At 46.9% G+C, this 15122-nt stretch overlaps 1 protein-coding gene across 1 annotated transcript in view; it reads right to left on the reverse strand.

The window, feature by feature from the left end:
- Positions 1-14825, reverse strand: part of SYTL5 (synaptotagmin like 5) — a 139802-nt gene extending 124977 nt beyond the window's left edge. Inside the window, exons 1-2 of the mRNA XM_034771544.1 lie at positions 14797-14825; positions 7121-7723 (exon numbers count right to left, since the gene is read on the reverse strand). Of these exons, the coding sequence (XP_034627435.1) occupies positions 7121-7723; positions 14797-14825 (632 nt within the window). The remainder of the gene's footprint in view (positions 1-7120; positions 7724-14796) is intronic.
- Positions 14826-15122: the final 297 nt, after the last annotated feature.

Consider the following 15122-nt stretch of genomic DNA (forward strand, 5'->3'; position numbering starts at 1 on the left):
TGTACTGATTATGATTTCAAAATAGACAAAAATCAGTCCTATAATCAATTTGTTGGATGCACATTTTGGTGTTTTGCCTTTTCGCTAAACCTTTAATGTTGATCTTCAATAACTCTTGGAACACTAGTGAACTTCCAAAAGAAAAGGTATAACATGATCCAATAGCTGGATGTTGAAACTAGACAAATTCAGACTGGAAATAAGACAAATTGTTAACAGTGAGAGTAACTAATCATCGAAACAACTTGCCAAGGGTTGTGGTGGATTTTCCATCACTGGCAATTTTTAAATCAAGGGTGGATTTATTTATTTCAAAGATAGGCTCTTGGTCCAAAGGAATTATTTTGGGCAAGTTCTACATCCCGGATCATACAGGAGGTCAGATTAAATAATCATAATGGTTCCTGCTAGCCTTAGAATGAATGAATCTAGGGCTGTTTATTGCCTATGATCAACACTTACCTTGTTGTAGTAATTCAGAGTTAACGGACATTAAAACTTATTTTAACTTGCTACATTAGGCAAAAGTGTATTTTCAGCACTTCTTCACCTACAGCCTCTGGTTGGTGCAAAGAAAGCTGCCAAATTCCACCACAGAGGTAGCAATGGAGTTCCAGCATTATATTGAAAACTGCAGTTGGGTAGATACAGTTAGTATCTCACCCTATAGGCCATTGCCTTCCATTCCTAAATGATGAGCCCTAGAAATTCCCTCTTATCACTTTCCACTGACTATACTTCGATTTCCTGTAAAACTTTCCTCCCCCACCTCCCTTAGTTTTGTTTTTAGACAGAATTATTTATATAGCATTGGATATTCTTTCAAAATACAGGCACAGTATGTTACAAAATAATACAGGATAGCAGATGGAAGAGCTTTCCCTTTAATTTAATTCAGAATTGTTTAGCAACCTGTTTGATCGTGCAACTCTGTGGTAAATCATGCCACCCCATAGGTCAAACACAGTATGAATTCAAACGTTTGCAGAGAGTCCACAGGAGATGAGGCTGTTGGCATATGACATCCTCTGTAAGGTGCTAGGTTCTTCCTGTCCTAAGGAAAACATGTGGTAATCAAGCAGGGAAGAATATTCCCTGAAATTAAAAACAGTTGAAGTTTACATTTTCTTTTTAAAACATTAAATTAGAGCTTGGGGGATTTTAGGTAAAATTCACTCACTCAAAAAGAATTACCATTTATTTTCTACCATTGAAATAAAGACAATAAATCATGGGATAACTATGAATGAATATTGTCTAAATTATTCATGCTTCATACAGCATTTTTTGTTAAGATAACCACCAGATATATCTAGTTTTAAAATGTACTACAGAATTGGTAGTTTGTTCACTAGCCAATGTTAAATGAATTGGTGGTCTTAGTCTAGTTCACGGGTTGACAACCTTTGGCATGCGGCTCGCCAGGGTAAGCCCCCTGGCAGGCCAGTTTGTTTACCTGCCGTGTCTGCAGGTTTGGCCGATTGCGGCTCCCACTGGCCGCGGTTCACTGCTCCAGGCCAATGGGGGCTGCGGGACGCCGCGACCAGCACATCCCTCAGCCCATGCCGCTTCCCGCAGCCCCCATTGGCTTGGAGTGGCGAACCGCGGCCAGTGGGAGCCGCGATCAGCTGAACCTGCAGACGCAGCAGGTAAACAAACTAGCCCGGTCCGCCAGGGTGCTTACCCTGGCGAGTCGCGTGCCAGAGGTTGCCGACCCTGGTCTGGTTCATAATCAACCTTTGCTGGCAGCTTGACAGAGACTGGAGGATACTGAAGTTCAGAACTATCTTCTGGCCTGCCAATCTATTATTATTCAAGGTTCATCTTGATGTGTTATATATAAAAATTTGTGTGTTTTGTTACTATTTCTATTATAGTAGCACTCAAATGCCTCAAACATGATGGAAGCTCCATTGTGCTCGGTACTATATGAAAAAAAACAGTTCCTGCTTGAAGTGTATATGATACAGAAAGACCAAAAAAATCCCTCATACATGGAGGCCCTATAGCCAGATGCTTCAGAGGGAAAAAAAAATTCTATTCTCTTATTCATGACAAAGGGGAAATGCTCCCATAGAGTGTTTCATTTGCAAAGGCTACCCACAATTCCTTTAGTGACACAATTGAGAACTCACCACAACTAGCACTGAGCAGAAATGGTTTTCCCATCTGTGAAAATTTTCAAGATATTAATAAACAAATAAATAAATAAACCAACCTTTTCCATTCTGCACTGGGATAAAACAGGCATCTTTAGTAACTTTTCAAGAGAGTCACCACCTGAACAGTTAATGGCCTGGTGGTTAAGGCACTCCCCTAGTATGTGGATGACTCAGGTTCAAGTCTCTGAATTGCCTGATTCATCAGGGACTTGGTGGAAGTGGGAGACCCAGGTTCGAGGGGGAAGGGAGTTAGATTGATTACTGCCAAAGACACTGGGAGAAGCAAGCTATACTTGCCTCTGTATTTGCATATATCTTCTGTTGCTGTGTGGTCCCTTTCCTCTAACTCAGATTTCCTTGTTTGAACAGTCTCCAAGTGCTGGCAAGTGGGGAAGCTCCACCTGTTGAGAGCATCTAGGCAGGGTGCATTTAGTTTTCCCAGTTTCTGGGTGGAGGCTTGAGACAATTTAGTTATTTGTCAGGAGGGATCCTATTCCTAGCTATATAGAACCCAGTCCTTATTGCTCCCACTATCCACCTGGCAGAAGGGTTACACACATAGGGAGTGGGGGGCAAGAGATATCACCTTCTAATTATGTCACGCTTCCCCCTCACCCCTAACCACCACATCAGGAGTTTAAGCTTTAAAAAGGACATAACTAGCTTCACAGATTAGGCTATTCTAAAGTGTGATTGCTCCCTATGCCAACACTGATGTTATCTATCATATAAAAACCTACAGCTTTCTAAACTCCAGATTATTCAAATGGTAAATAGTGATGATAGAATGTAATAGGTGTTCATAATGCCTTACAGAGACCTAAAGACACATACAGTTACATACAGTCCCTAGCCTGAGGAATTTACAATGTACAGCTCCAATCCTGCATACTGTTACTCATGAGCATATACTTTTTCACAAAGTGTTCCACTGACTTTACATGGCTCCAATAGAGTATTTCTTTGAATTTTTTCCCCATGCTTACTGGTCCAACGTAATTTTAAATAAACGTTCCATTCAGGTGAATGCAAATAATTTTTGTTGCCACTATTTAGCTGATAACAGCATTTTGCAAGGCTGAGCAAATGGGTCAAGAATGCATCAGTTCTCACAATGGAAACTGACTTTGGAACAGAAATATATAGTACAAAGTTTCAGAAACAGCCAAAAAAGTCACAGGATACTCTATTTTGTGTGTGTTAATTTCTAGCATCCTTGGTTATATTTTATGATTGGCCAAGCTTGCGAAAGCCTTACACTTAACTTGAAGGCATTTCTTTGTATGCGCGTGTCATAACTATAAAGGGAAGGGTAACAGCTGTCCTGTGTACAGTACTATAAAATTCCTCCTGGCCAGAGACTCCAAAATCCTTTTCCCCGTAAAGGGTTAAGAAGCTCAGGTAACCTGGCGGGCATCTGACCCAAAGGACCCATAAGGGGACAAGATACTTTCAAATCTTGGGGGGGGGGGAAGGCTTTTGTTTGTGTTCTTTGTTTGGGAGGTGTTTGTTCTCAGGACTGAGAGGGACCAGACATCAATCCAGGTTCTCCACATCTTTCTAAACAAATCTCTCCTATTTCAAACTTGTAAGTAAATAGCCAGGCAAGGCGTGTTAGTTTTCCTTTGTTTTCTCAACTTGTAAATGTACCTTTTACTAGAGTGTTTATCTTTGTTTGCTGTACTTTGAACCTAAGACTAGAGGGGAGTCCTCTGAGCTCTTTAAGTTTGATTATCCTGTAAAGTTATTTTCCATCCTGATTTTACAGAGATGATTTTTACCGTTTTCTTTAATTAAAAGCCTTCTTTTTAAGAACCTGATTGATTTTTCCTTGTTTTTAGATCCAAGGGGGTTGGATCTGTATTCACCAGGAGTTGGTGGGAGGAAGGAGGGGAATGGTTAATTTCTCCTTGTTTTAAGATCCAAGGGGTTTGGATCTGTATTCACCAGGGAATTGGTGAAAGGTTTCTCAAGGCTATCCAGGGAAGGGAATTAGCTTTGGGATGGTGGCAGCGGACCAGACCTAAGCTGGTAGTTAAGCTTAGAAGTTTTCATGCAGGCCCCCACATTTCTACCCTAAAGTTCAGAGTGGGGAAGCAGCCTTGACAGCGCGTAATGTGAAAACATTTGAACACTCTGACCCTAGCAGACCAGATGCCAGTCATGCCAGAGCCCCAGGCCAATTCACTTGTGTATTTGTATAGATCACAGTGATTGTTAAATGTATAAGAGTAGCTGGTGTTTAAACTTCATGAAAATTAATGGGATGTTACATGCACTGTTTTTGCTTATCTGTAACCCGTTATAATGTAGTAGCAAACATTTACATGGTGAATGCCCCTGTAACTAAATAACCCAAAGAAGAAGAGAAGGTTATTCACCTTGTGCAGTAACTGAGGTTCTTCAAGATGTGTGTCCCTGTGGGTGCTCCACTCCTGGTGACAGTGCATCCCAGTGCCATTGATCGGGGATCTTCGGTAGCAGTGCCTGGTCGGGACGCGTGTGCGCAGTTGCTGTCTCGCAGCAACTTTGGAGTCTGTTTGGTGCACACATGTCCCAACCCGCTCCGTTCCTCCTCTACTGTAGAGTCTCTGAATCGAACTCCAAACTAGAGAGGAGGAGGGTGAGTAGTGGAGCACCCACAGAGACACACATCTCGAAGAACCTCAGTTACTGCACAAGGTGAATAACCTTCTCTTCTTTGAGTGCTGTCCCTGTGGGTGCTCCACTCCAGGTGAATGCAAAGCAGTACCCACTATGGCTGGGAGGACTTTGGAGTTGTGTTTTTGGTACTAGCAGACATACTGTATGGCCTACTATGGCGTCCGCTCTGGAGTCTTGTGTGATGGCGTAGTGTTTGGAAAACGTAGGCTCTGATGCCCATGTAGTGGCTTTGCATATGTCAATAGTAGGTACATTGTGAAGGAATGCTACGGATGTATACACAGCCCAAGTAGAGTGTGTTCTGATGCCCTCAGGGGGTTCAATAACCTGGATCTGGTAGCATGACCTAATATAGCCAGATATCCACTTGGAAAGCCGCCGTTTTGAAATAGCAGCACCCTTGGACTATTTGGCACTGGATACGAATAGTGTAGGGGATTTACAGAACAGTTTAGTTCTGTCCAAATAGAAGGCAATCATCCTTCTGATGTTGAGGATATGCAGTGTCGCTTCCTGTGGGTTTTTGTGGGGCTTGGGGTAAAATGTAGGGAGGTGGTAGCCAGCGGTTCAAAGGGAGGTCTCATGAGTCCTCAGAGGACTAGGTTCAAGTTCCATATGTGTGTGTGTGGGGACGGGGGGGGGGAGGGTGTACCTCAGGGTACAGGTTTTGGAGTCCAGTAAGGAAGCATTTCCTGGCAGGGTGTGTGAAAACTGAGAAGCCATCCAGTTTGTCATGCAAGGCGTTGATTGCCACGAGGTGTACTGTGATAGAACTGTGCGATAGTCTGTCATTCTTGAGTTTTAAAATGTAGTCTAGGATATGGTGTGGGGTGTGAGGCTTTTCTGCAAGCACCACATAGAAAATCACTTCCACTTTTGTAGGTAAGTATTGTGGGTGGAGTCTTGTGTACTGTGTAACAACACATGTTTTTTACTTGCTCTGAACAGGCTAGCTCGTGTACTTGGAACCATGTAGGAGCCATGCTTTCACATGGAGCTTCTCCAGTTGTGGATGGAGGATGCGACTGTCGCTCTGCGAGCAGAGAGCCAGTCTTGTTGGCAGAGTTCTTGTAGAGCAGATCGACATGCGCAGCAGGTAAGGATACCAAGTCTGTCTGGGCATGCTAGAGCAATAAGTAGGACCTTGGCATTGTCGTCCCTGATTTTGCAAAAGACTCTGTGTATCAGTGGAATCGGTGGGAATGCATACATGAGTGTCTTGTTCCACAGGATTAGGAACGCATCTCCTCGGGCGGTCCCGAGTCCCGCCCTGGAACAGAATAAATGGCATTTATGGTTCTTTGCTGTGGCAAATAAGTCTATTGATGGGGAACCCCATAGGGAGAATAGTTGGCATAAGATTGAAGGGTTTAGTTCCCATTCGTGTTCTTGTGAGAAGTGTCTGCTGAGTGTGTCGGTACTAGCATTCTAACGCCCAGGCAGGTAGGAAGCCGTGATGTCTATGTGATGTTGTATGCACTAATTCCACAATTTGATGGTTTCTATGCATAGGGAGTGTGATCGTGCTCCCCCTTGTTTGTTGATGTAGAACATGCATGCTATATTGTCTGTCAAGACTCAAACTGATTTGTTTCTTATGAGTGGGAGGAAGTGAAGATATGCATACCTGACTGCTCTGAGTTCTAAGAGGTTTATGTGCAGACGGGCCTCCATTGTGGACCACCACCCTTGTGTTGTGTGGTGGTCCAGTATGCTCCGCAGCCTAACAGGAAGGTGTCTGTTGTGAGCATAAGCGCAGGAGGATTTAGGTGAAAGGGAACTCCTGTGCCTATGTTCTCCCTTTTTGTCCACCATTGCAGCGAGTTCAGCACTTTTGTGGGCAGAGTTACCATCATGTGGAGGCTGTGCCAGTCTCATACAGCCTAGACTGTGGGCGGTTGTATTGTTGTGAGCGAGACCTCTGGTAGGGCTGGTGCTGCTTTCTCTTGAAAGGGGGGAGTGTATATTCCCAGTGTGCGCAGAGTGGCCCTGGAATCTTTCATTGTGTGAAGGACTCTTCAGTTTTTGCGATGAAGAGTTTGTCTTTATCAAAGAGTAGATCCTCGACTTTGTTCTGCAGCTCTTCAAGGATGACAGATGTTGAAAGCCACAAGGCCCCACTGCAGTGGCCATAGTGCAGGCTGCCATGTCAGCCATGTCCAGGGATGCTTGTAGTGCTGTCCTGGATACTAGTTGTGCCTCTATGAGGACTGATTTAAATCTGCTCTTCTGCCCTCAGGAACGTCAGAGGTAAATTCAAATAGTTTGTTATAGTTATCATAGTCATAACTCACAAAAAGAGCAGTATAATTGGGGATTCTAAATTGCAAGGTGGATGATGTGTAGACTTATGACCAAGGAGATCAAGTCGTTTGAGGTCTTTTTCCTGTGATGAGGACTGGTGAAGGTGTTGTTTTGCCCTGTGATTCGCTGCTTTAACCACGAGGGAGTTAGGCTGTGGGTGAGAGAATAAGAAGTCCATTCCCTTAGCTGGGACATAATATTTATGGTCTGCTCTCTTACAGGTTGGTGGGGCGGTGTCTGGTGTCTGCCATATAGCGTCGGCGGGTTCCAGTATGGCGTCGTTCATAGGGAGTACAATCTTTGATGCCGCTGAAGGTTGGAGGATCTTCAGGAGTTTGTGCTGGGTCTCCTGCACTTCCTCTAAAGGAATGTCTTGGCTGATTGCCTCCCTTTTGAATAGCTCCTGAAATTGTTTGATGTCGTCTGCCATCGTTGGTGGAGGTGGCATGACAGCTTCATCTGGAGATGAAGAGGAGTTCTGTTCTGGTGACTCTGTCTCAGGTGCAGGCTCCTCCTCTACTTCCTCATATGGACCCTCTGCAGCTCTAGATGTGGATGGGATCGGGGATCCTGGTGGAGAGCGAATCTGTGCTCTGGATGGTGAGGAGAAGCGGGAGTAGTGGGCATTATCCAATCACTGCACAGGGTATGGCATATGAGGCCCCATCCATGGGGGGAGGGCAAACCACAGAAACTGGAGTTGATCCTTGTGGGCCATAGCTCTGTCTGTTGGTTTTTGTGGTTGTGAAGGAGAGTCAGGTGCTGAAAATACTGCATCCTCTTGATTATCATTGTCACTGTCGGTGAACACTGACCGGTCCGTAGGAGAGATTGGCTGGGTTAAAATCGAGCCCTCGGTACCGAGAACAGATGATTCCAGCACCAGGGCAACAGAGATGTCTTTGTGTGTCAGAAATCGCTGCTGTGCTGATGGGTGCGGCACCGAGGATTTGTAGTGAGACGCTTGGGCATCTTGTATTTAGCCTTGGGGGGTGCCGGCAGGCCTATCATGGTGCCATCAGCCGCAGCCGGGTGCTGTATTGGTGCCAGTAGTGTCATTGGCACCAATGTCCTTGTCGGCACTGGGGTTGGTTGCGTGGAGGGCACCGGCTCCTGCACGGGAGTTGGCACCTTTGGTGCCGAGTGGGAGGTCTGTCCATTTTGGGGTCTCGACTCCTTATTTTTCTGCACTGTGCACCCGGTGCCCGAGGTGCTGGGGGAGTCATGGGTGCTGACTCCTGGGGCTATCGGCATCGCTGGCAACGACCTCTCCGGGAACTGTTTCTTTTTACTTAGTTCCCTGTGTGGGGAGGTCGAGGCTCTCCTCCTCTCCTCTCCTCGGTCGGTTCCGAACTGGATGGAGAGCAGCTAAGAGAGGGTTTTGTTATGCCTGTCTCCGGTCCTGGTTGGAGAGATTTCTCCATGAGGATCATTTTTAAACACAGGTCCCGGTTGCGGTGAGCCCTTGCTTTCGAATTGTTGCAATGGACACACTTTGCTGGGACATGGGTCTCACCGAGACATTTCACACAAGTGAATGTCCGTCCAAACGTGGCGTGGAGTCCCTGCAGGAGCCACATTTTTTAAAACCAGGGGATCCTGGCATCTTGAGAGTTTGTCTTGACAAAAGGTCCAAGAACAAGTATTTATGGGGTGTAAGAGGGTCCGGACTCACCCCTGCGGCGCCTCCTGCTGGTCGTCCAGGGAATTAGCTCACCAGCCTCTGGAGCGCCCTCTGCAGGCCAGTGATCTGTCTTGTCATCTTCTGGCGCCCGTGTCCCTCCCAGGACCCGGTGCCCCTATTACTGGGATGCTGCCCCTGGCAGTACCCCGCAGATCTGGGTCTCCCCTCCCTGGGGAACCCCCACCCACTATCCCCACCTTGCCTCAGCACTAGGCCACTGCCAGTCACCAACTATCCCCCGCTCCCTGGGGCAGACTGCAGTATAGGCCACTCATCACTGGCAAGGGGGGTTTGGACCTGCTGCCTTGGCCTAGCCCTGGGCTGCCCTCTGCAACCCCCAGTGCCCCTTGGCCTAATACTAGGCCACAGCCTGGGGCTTTCCAGGCTGGAGCTCCCCAGCTCCTCAACCTGTCCCCAGCCCTGCTCCACTCAGGTACCCTGTCTCTAGCTTGCTGCAGCCAGGCCCTTCTCTCTCTGCACTCAGAGAGAGACTGCTGAGCTTCTGGCTGCCCTGGCCTTTATAGAGCCAGCTGAGTCTGTTTGGGGCATGGCCCCAGCTGCAGCCACTTCCCCCAGTCTGCTCAGCCTAAAAGCTGCTTTCTCCAGCCACAGCCCCCTCTGGACCGGAGCGGGGTTACCACCTTGCTACATGGGGGGTTCGCTCCCAAGGGAGCAGAAAAGTTGGAAAACGGGGAAGAGGTTCAGCACTGCCCTGAGTTCAGTCTTCAGCCGAGGACGGCTGAGAAGGAACTGAGGGGGTCTGGACGTGCGCACACCAAACAGATTCCAAAGATGATGTGAGACAGCAACTGTGCACGTGGGTTCCAACCAAGCACTGCTACTGAAGATCTCCAATCAACAGCGCCAGGAAGCACTGTCACCCGGAGTGGAGCACCTACAGGGATAGCACTCGAAGAAGAAAGAAGACTTGTGGAATGCAAATGAAGAACTTTAACAGAAAAGTGCTAATTTCAAAGCAAGTGGTCATGGTGTGTCATGATTGGAGGTCAAAGACTCAACATTAATTCCCCACTCTCCATCATCAAAGGAAAAGCCCACATGGGTAGTGACACTGTCAGCTTGTTTTCTGAGAGAAGAAGCTACAAGTATGGACTGAAGGAAAGATCCTGGGTCTCTGGACTGTTTGGATTCTTACAGGGAAGTGTACCAGATGCAAACTAAAGATCCCCAGAGATAATCTGGGTACCCTGAAAAGACTGTTGGGAAACTGGCAGTTTATTACATCACTGCCACTATTTGGAATTACCAACAGTGTCACCTGTGCATATATTATACCTGCCTTAGCCTCTCAATAACTCATTTCATTTACTTAGCTAATAAACTTTTAGTTAGTTTACTATAGAATTGGCTGCTAGCATTGTCTTTGATGTAAGATCTAGAGTACCAATTGATCCAGGGTAAGTGACTGGTTTCTTGGGACTTGGAGTAATCTGATGTGGTGTGATTTTTGGTTTAAGTGATCTTTTATCACACAGTCCAGTTTGTCTGGGTGCCAAAATAGGCTGGAGAATCTAAGGGGAGTGTCTGTGACTCCACTGCAAGACTGTTATAGTGATCCTGGAGTTCACATTTGCTACTAGCTTGGTGAAATCTAATTACAGAACGCACCACCAGTGTGGGGTGTTTTCCCTGAGGTAGGCACTCACAGTCGTCAGCCACTCCATTCAGCATGACAAACACCACTTCCTGAAATTTTGGAATTAATCGGATGCATTCTAGGCATTAATGGCCAGAATCTTATTGATTTGGGGGCATGTTGGAAAATGGAAAGGAGCAAATGGAACCCTTGCCATCTGATTAGTACAACCACAGCCTCAAGCATCTCTGCAACTGATCAAACAACTGGTTGATAGCACCCATTAATGCCTTCCAGCATAACAGTTACTCCTTCTCATCCTCCCAGTTTGAACCCTGAACGATTTATCTCTCAAAAATAAAGAAGAAGAAGAATACTGTGTGTGCAGGGGTTGGGGGAGAGACACAGGAGCACACAGAGCCCCTGCCATGGAAGTGGAGGAGAATGGGGCACACAAAACCCCTGGTGGGAGGGAGGATTGGGGGACCCTAGGAGGGTGGAAAGAGAAGAATGGGAAGCAGACAGAGCCTCTAGGATGGGGGGAAGGGAGTAATGAGGGTTCACACAGAGACCCTGCAATGGAGGGTGAGAAGAGGGCATATACTGCTCCTGGTGGCGGGGGGAGGTGGGAACGAAGCAAGGAGGAATGGGGCACACAGAATCCTTGGCAGAGGGAAGATTGAGGGGAGCTGTAGGGAGATAGATGGGGTGGCACACAGGGAGCTTTTGGGGGGAAAGGGGGAATGGAGGGATGCAAGAAGCCCCTGCTGTGTGCAATAACCTTAACCTACAGAAGTTACAAACCATATGACCCACCCACCTTTTCCCTCCCCCCATCAGGAAAATAGGAGCACCAGGACCAGTTTCAGATACCGGAAAATACCCTCTAATCTAAAGAGCAAGCCGAGAGAGCCAGGACTATGTTCTCAGTTACTGGATATAGAGATCCAAATTCTTCAGTATTACTATTCTAATCTGTTCTACACCTGGTCACATAGGACTCAGTCTATCAAATCCTCCAAAACCTGTTTTAAAAGCTTCCTAATCGTTTTAATATAGACCTGTACAATACCCCAGGGAATTATATTCATGTCTTTCAGTCTTACTTCCTCCTCAAAATTAGCACATCTAAAAGCTGGCATCTTGTTTATTCTGAGCTCTTTGAAATTCTAATCATTTTTCCAAACCACTCAGGCTATTCACTCCCATGGTAGCACAGAAAGCTTACTGCAATTCATTTACAGACATTTAAGGAGCAGACAGGTCTAACATATTTCTTGTCTGTCACTTTAAAACTACAAAATGATTTGTGGCTGCTCAGTAAATTACAGAAACTTTAAAAATTTATTTCATAGAATATACATAATATTCATGTAAAGTCTCCCATTCTTCTCGAAAAGTTCCTTAAGACACTCTTGTTCTGTGATCCATTCCAATCCATAAATGGCCACTCGCCACTCTGTTGCTACGCGATTGGAAGCTATCAGAAGAAGAATGGTCCAGTAGCTGGCACACTAGCTGCAACTTGGGAGATGCTGGTTCAATTCCCGCTCCATTACAGGCGCCCTGTACAAGTCACTTTGTAATCTACACAAAATTGGCCAAGTTATGAGCTTTGAAATATTAGTTTGCACACACTCAGTGAAGACTTGCTAGAGCTGCGCAGCTAAATTCCCCAAAGATTGCATCTGCACTGTGTATATTCCAGCCCAGGGCTGAGTAGGTCTCTCCCTACAGTTGCAGCTTTGGGCTACCGTGGGCCATGCCAGGTTCAGGCACAGGAATTAAAAGCACGGAGCCAGTCTCTCCTGTGCTCTCAATCATCCCCCTGCTTGGCCAAGGCAGCCTGAAGGATGAAGCTGCCTGATTCAAAGACCAAGGGGACAAGAGCCATACCTGGAAAGGGGAGTGGGTAGGAATAGATTAGGATAATGAGCTTTGGGAGTGGAGGGACATTGGGAATCAGTGGGTGGGGAGGGAAGAGTGGAAATCAGGCAAAGAGCTGAGTGTGGAAGGGGACTGGAACTGGAGCCTCGGGAGGAGGAAGTGAACACTGAGATTTGACAAAAAGCCTGAGAAAGGAAACTGAGAATGGGAGCCAGTGGGGATGGGTAGTGTGTGCTGGAGGGGAAGGGAGAAATACAGATCTGATGAGGAGCCCTGGGCAAAGAACTGGGGCTGGCTGGGCAAGGAGTGGGAGTGAGGGTACGGAAAGACTGGTAATGGGGAGGAGACTGGGACAGAACGTCTGGAAGGGAAGACGAGGACTGGCTGGGGAAAGAAGACTGGGACTGTGATTCTAAATCTGAGGATTGGAGGCTGGGACTCACTAGGGGAGGAAATGAGACTGGGGTGAGAAGACAGGGTGGGTGGGGAAGAGACAGGATCAGGGACAGTTTGGAGGAGAAAAGGCAGAAGTAGCCAAGCTTGGGGATGGGAGAGATAGAACAGGTAGAAGAGTCTGTACCCACTACAGCACACTCCCCAGTTGAGCCTGGTTTGGAACCCAAGAGCCCAGTCTCATTAGTCCTCTGCTGTCAGCAAATATCTGTGAAACTCGCTGGCAAAGTGTGTCTCATCGCCCGCTAATGCTGTTCCACGTAGCAATAGTAGCTATTGTCCTCTATCAGTCACTTAGAGTCATTGAATCATTGAAGATTAGGGTTGGAAGAGAACTCAGGAGGTCATCTAGTCCAACCCTCTGCTCAAAGCAGGGCCAACAACTAAATCATCCCAGACAGGGATTTGTCCAGTCGGGCCTTAAAAACCTCTAAGAGTGGAGATTCCACCACCTCCTTAGGTATCCCGTTCCAGTGCTTCACCACCTTCCTAATATCCAACCTAGACCTCCCCCCACTGCAACTTGAGACCATTGCCCCTTGTTCTGTCATCTGCCATCACTGAGAACAACCGAGCTCCATGCTCTTTGGAACCCCGCTTCAGGTAGTTGAAGGCTGCTATCAAATCCCCCCCCATTCTTCTCTTCTGCAGACTAAATAAGCCCAGTTCCCTCAGTCTCTCCTCGTAAGTCATGTGCCCCAGCCCCCTAATCATTTTCGTTGCCCTCTATTGGACTCTCTCCAATTTGTCCACATTCCTTCTGTAGTTGGCGTTCCAAAACTGGATGCAATACTCCAGATGTGGCCTCACCAGTGCTGAATAGAGGAGAATAATCACTTCCCTCGATCTGCTGGCACTGCTCCTACTAATACAGCCCAATATGCCGTTGGCCTTCTTGGCAACAAGGGCACGCTGTTGACTCTCATCCAGCTTCTCATCTACTGTAATCTCCAGGTCCTTTTCTGCAGAACTGCTGCTCTAGCCAGTCGGTCCCCAGCCTGTAGCAGTGCATGGGATTCTTCCTTCCTAAGTACAGGACTGTGCACTTGTCCTTGCTGAACCTCATCAGATTTCTTTTGGCCCAATCCTCCAATTGGTCTAGGTCACTCTGGACCCTATCCCTACCCTCCAGTGTATCTACCTCTCCCCCCCCAGCTTAGTGTCATCCGCGATCTTGCTAAGGGTGCAGTCCACACCATCCTCCAGATCATAGATGAAGATGTTGAACATAACCGGACACTGGGAAACTCTGCTTGATACCGGCTGCCAACTAGACATTGAGCCGTTGATCACTACCCCTTGAGCCCAACGATCTAGCCAGCTTTCTATCCACCTTATAGTCCATTCATCCAATCCATACATTTTTAACTTGCTGGCAAGAATACTTTGGGAGACCATATCAAAAGCTTTGCTAAAGTCAAGGTATATCACGTCCACTGCTTTCCCCATATCCACAGAGCCAGTTATCTCATCATAGAAGGCAATCAGGTTGGTCAGCCATGACTTGCCCTTGGTGAATCCATGTTGACTGTTCCTGATCACGTTCCTCTCCTCCAAGTGCTTCAAAATGGATTCCTTGAAGACCTGCTCCATGATTTTTCCAGGGACTGAGGTGAGGCTGACCGGTCTATAGTTCCCCAGATTTGCCTTCTTCCCTTTTTTAAAGATGGGCACTATATTTGCCATTTCCCAATCGTCCGGGACCTCACCCGATCACCACGAGTTTTCAAAGATAATGGCTCTACAATCACATCCGCCAACTTCCTCAGCACCCGAGGATGCATTAGATCCGGCCCCAGGGACTTGTGCATGTCCAGCTTTTCTAAATAGTCCTTAAGCTGTTCTTTCACCACTGAGGGCTGCTCACCTCCTCCCCATACTGTGCTGCCCAGTGCAGAAGTCTGGGAGCTGACCTTGTCTGTGAAGACTGGGGCAAAAGAAGCATTGAGTACTTAAGCTTTTTTGCACATCATCTGTCACTAGGTTGCCTCCCCCATTCAGTAAGGGCCCCACACTTTCCCTGACCTTCTTTGTTGCTAACCTACCTGTAGAAAACCTCCTTGTTACCCGTCATATCCCTTGCTAGCTGCAACTCCAATTGTGCTTTGGCCTTCCTGATTACACCCCTGCATGCTCGAGCAATATTTTTATACTCCTCCCTAGTCATCTGTCCAAGTTTCCACTTCTTGTAAGCTTCTTTTTTGTGTTTAAACTCATTGAAGATTTCTCTGTTAAGCCAAGCTGCTGACCTGCCATATTTGCTATTCTTTCTGCATATCGAGATGGTTTGTTCCTGTGCCCTCAATAAGGCTTCTTTAAAATACAGACAGCTCTCCTGGACTCCTTTCCCCCTCATATAAGCCTCCTAGGG

This window comes from Trachemys scripta, chromosome 1 (assembly GCF_013100865.1).
Source record: "Trachemys scripta elegans isolate TJP31775 chromosome 1, CAS_Tse_1.0, whole genome shotgun sequence".
In the NCBI taxonomy this organism is placed as follows: Eukaryota; Metazoa; Chordata; order Testudines; family Emydidae; genus Trachemys; species Trachemys scripta.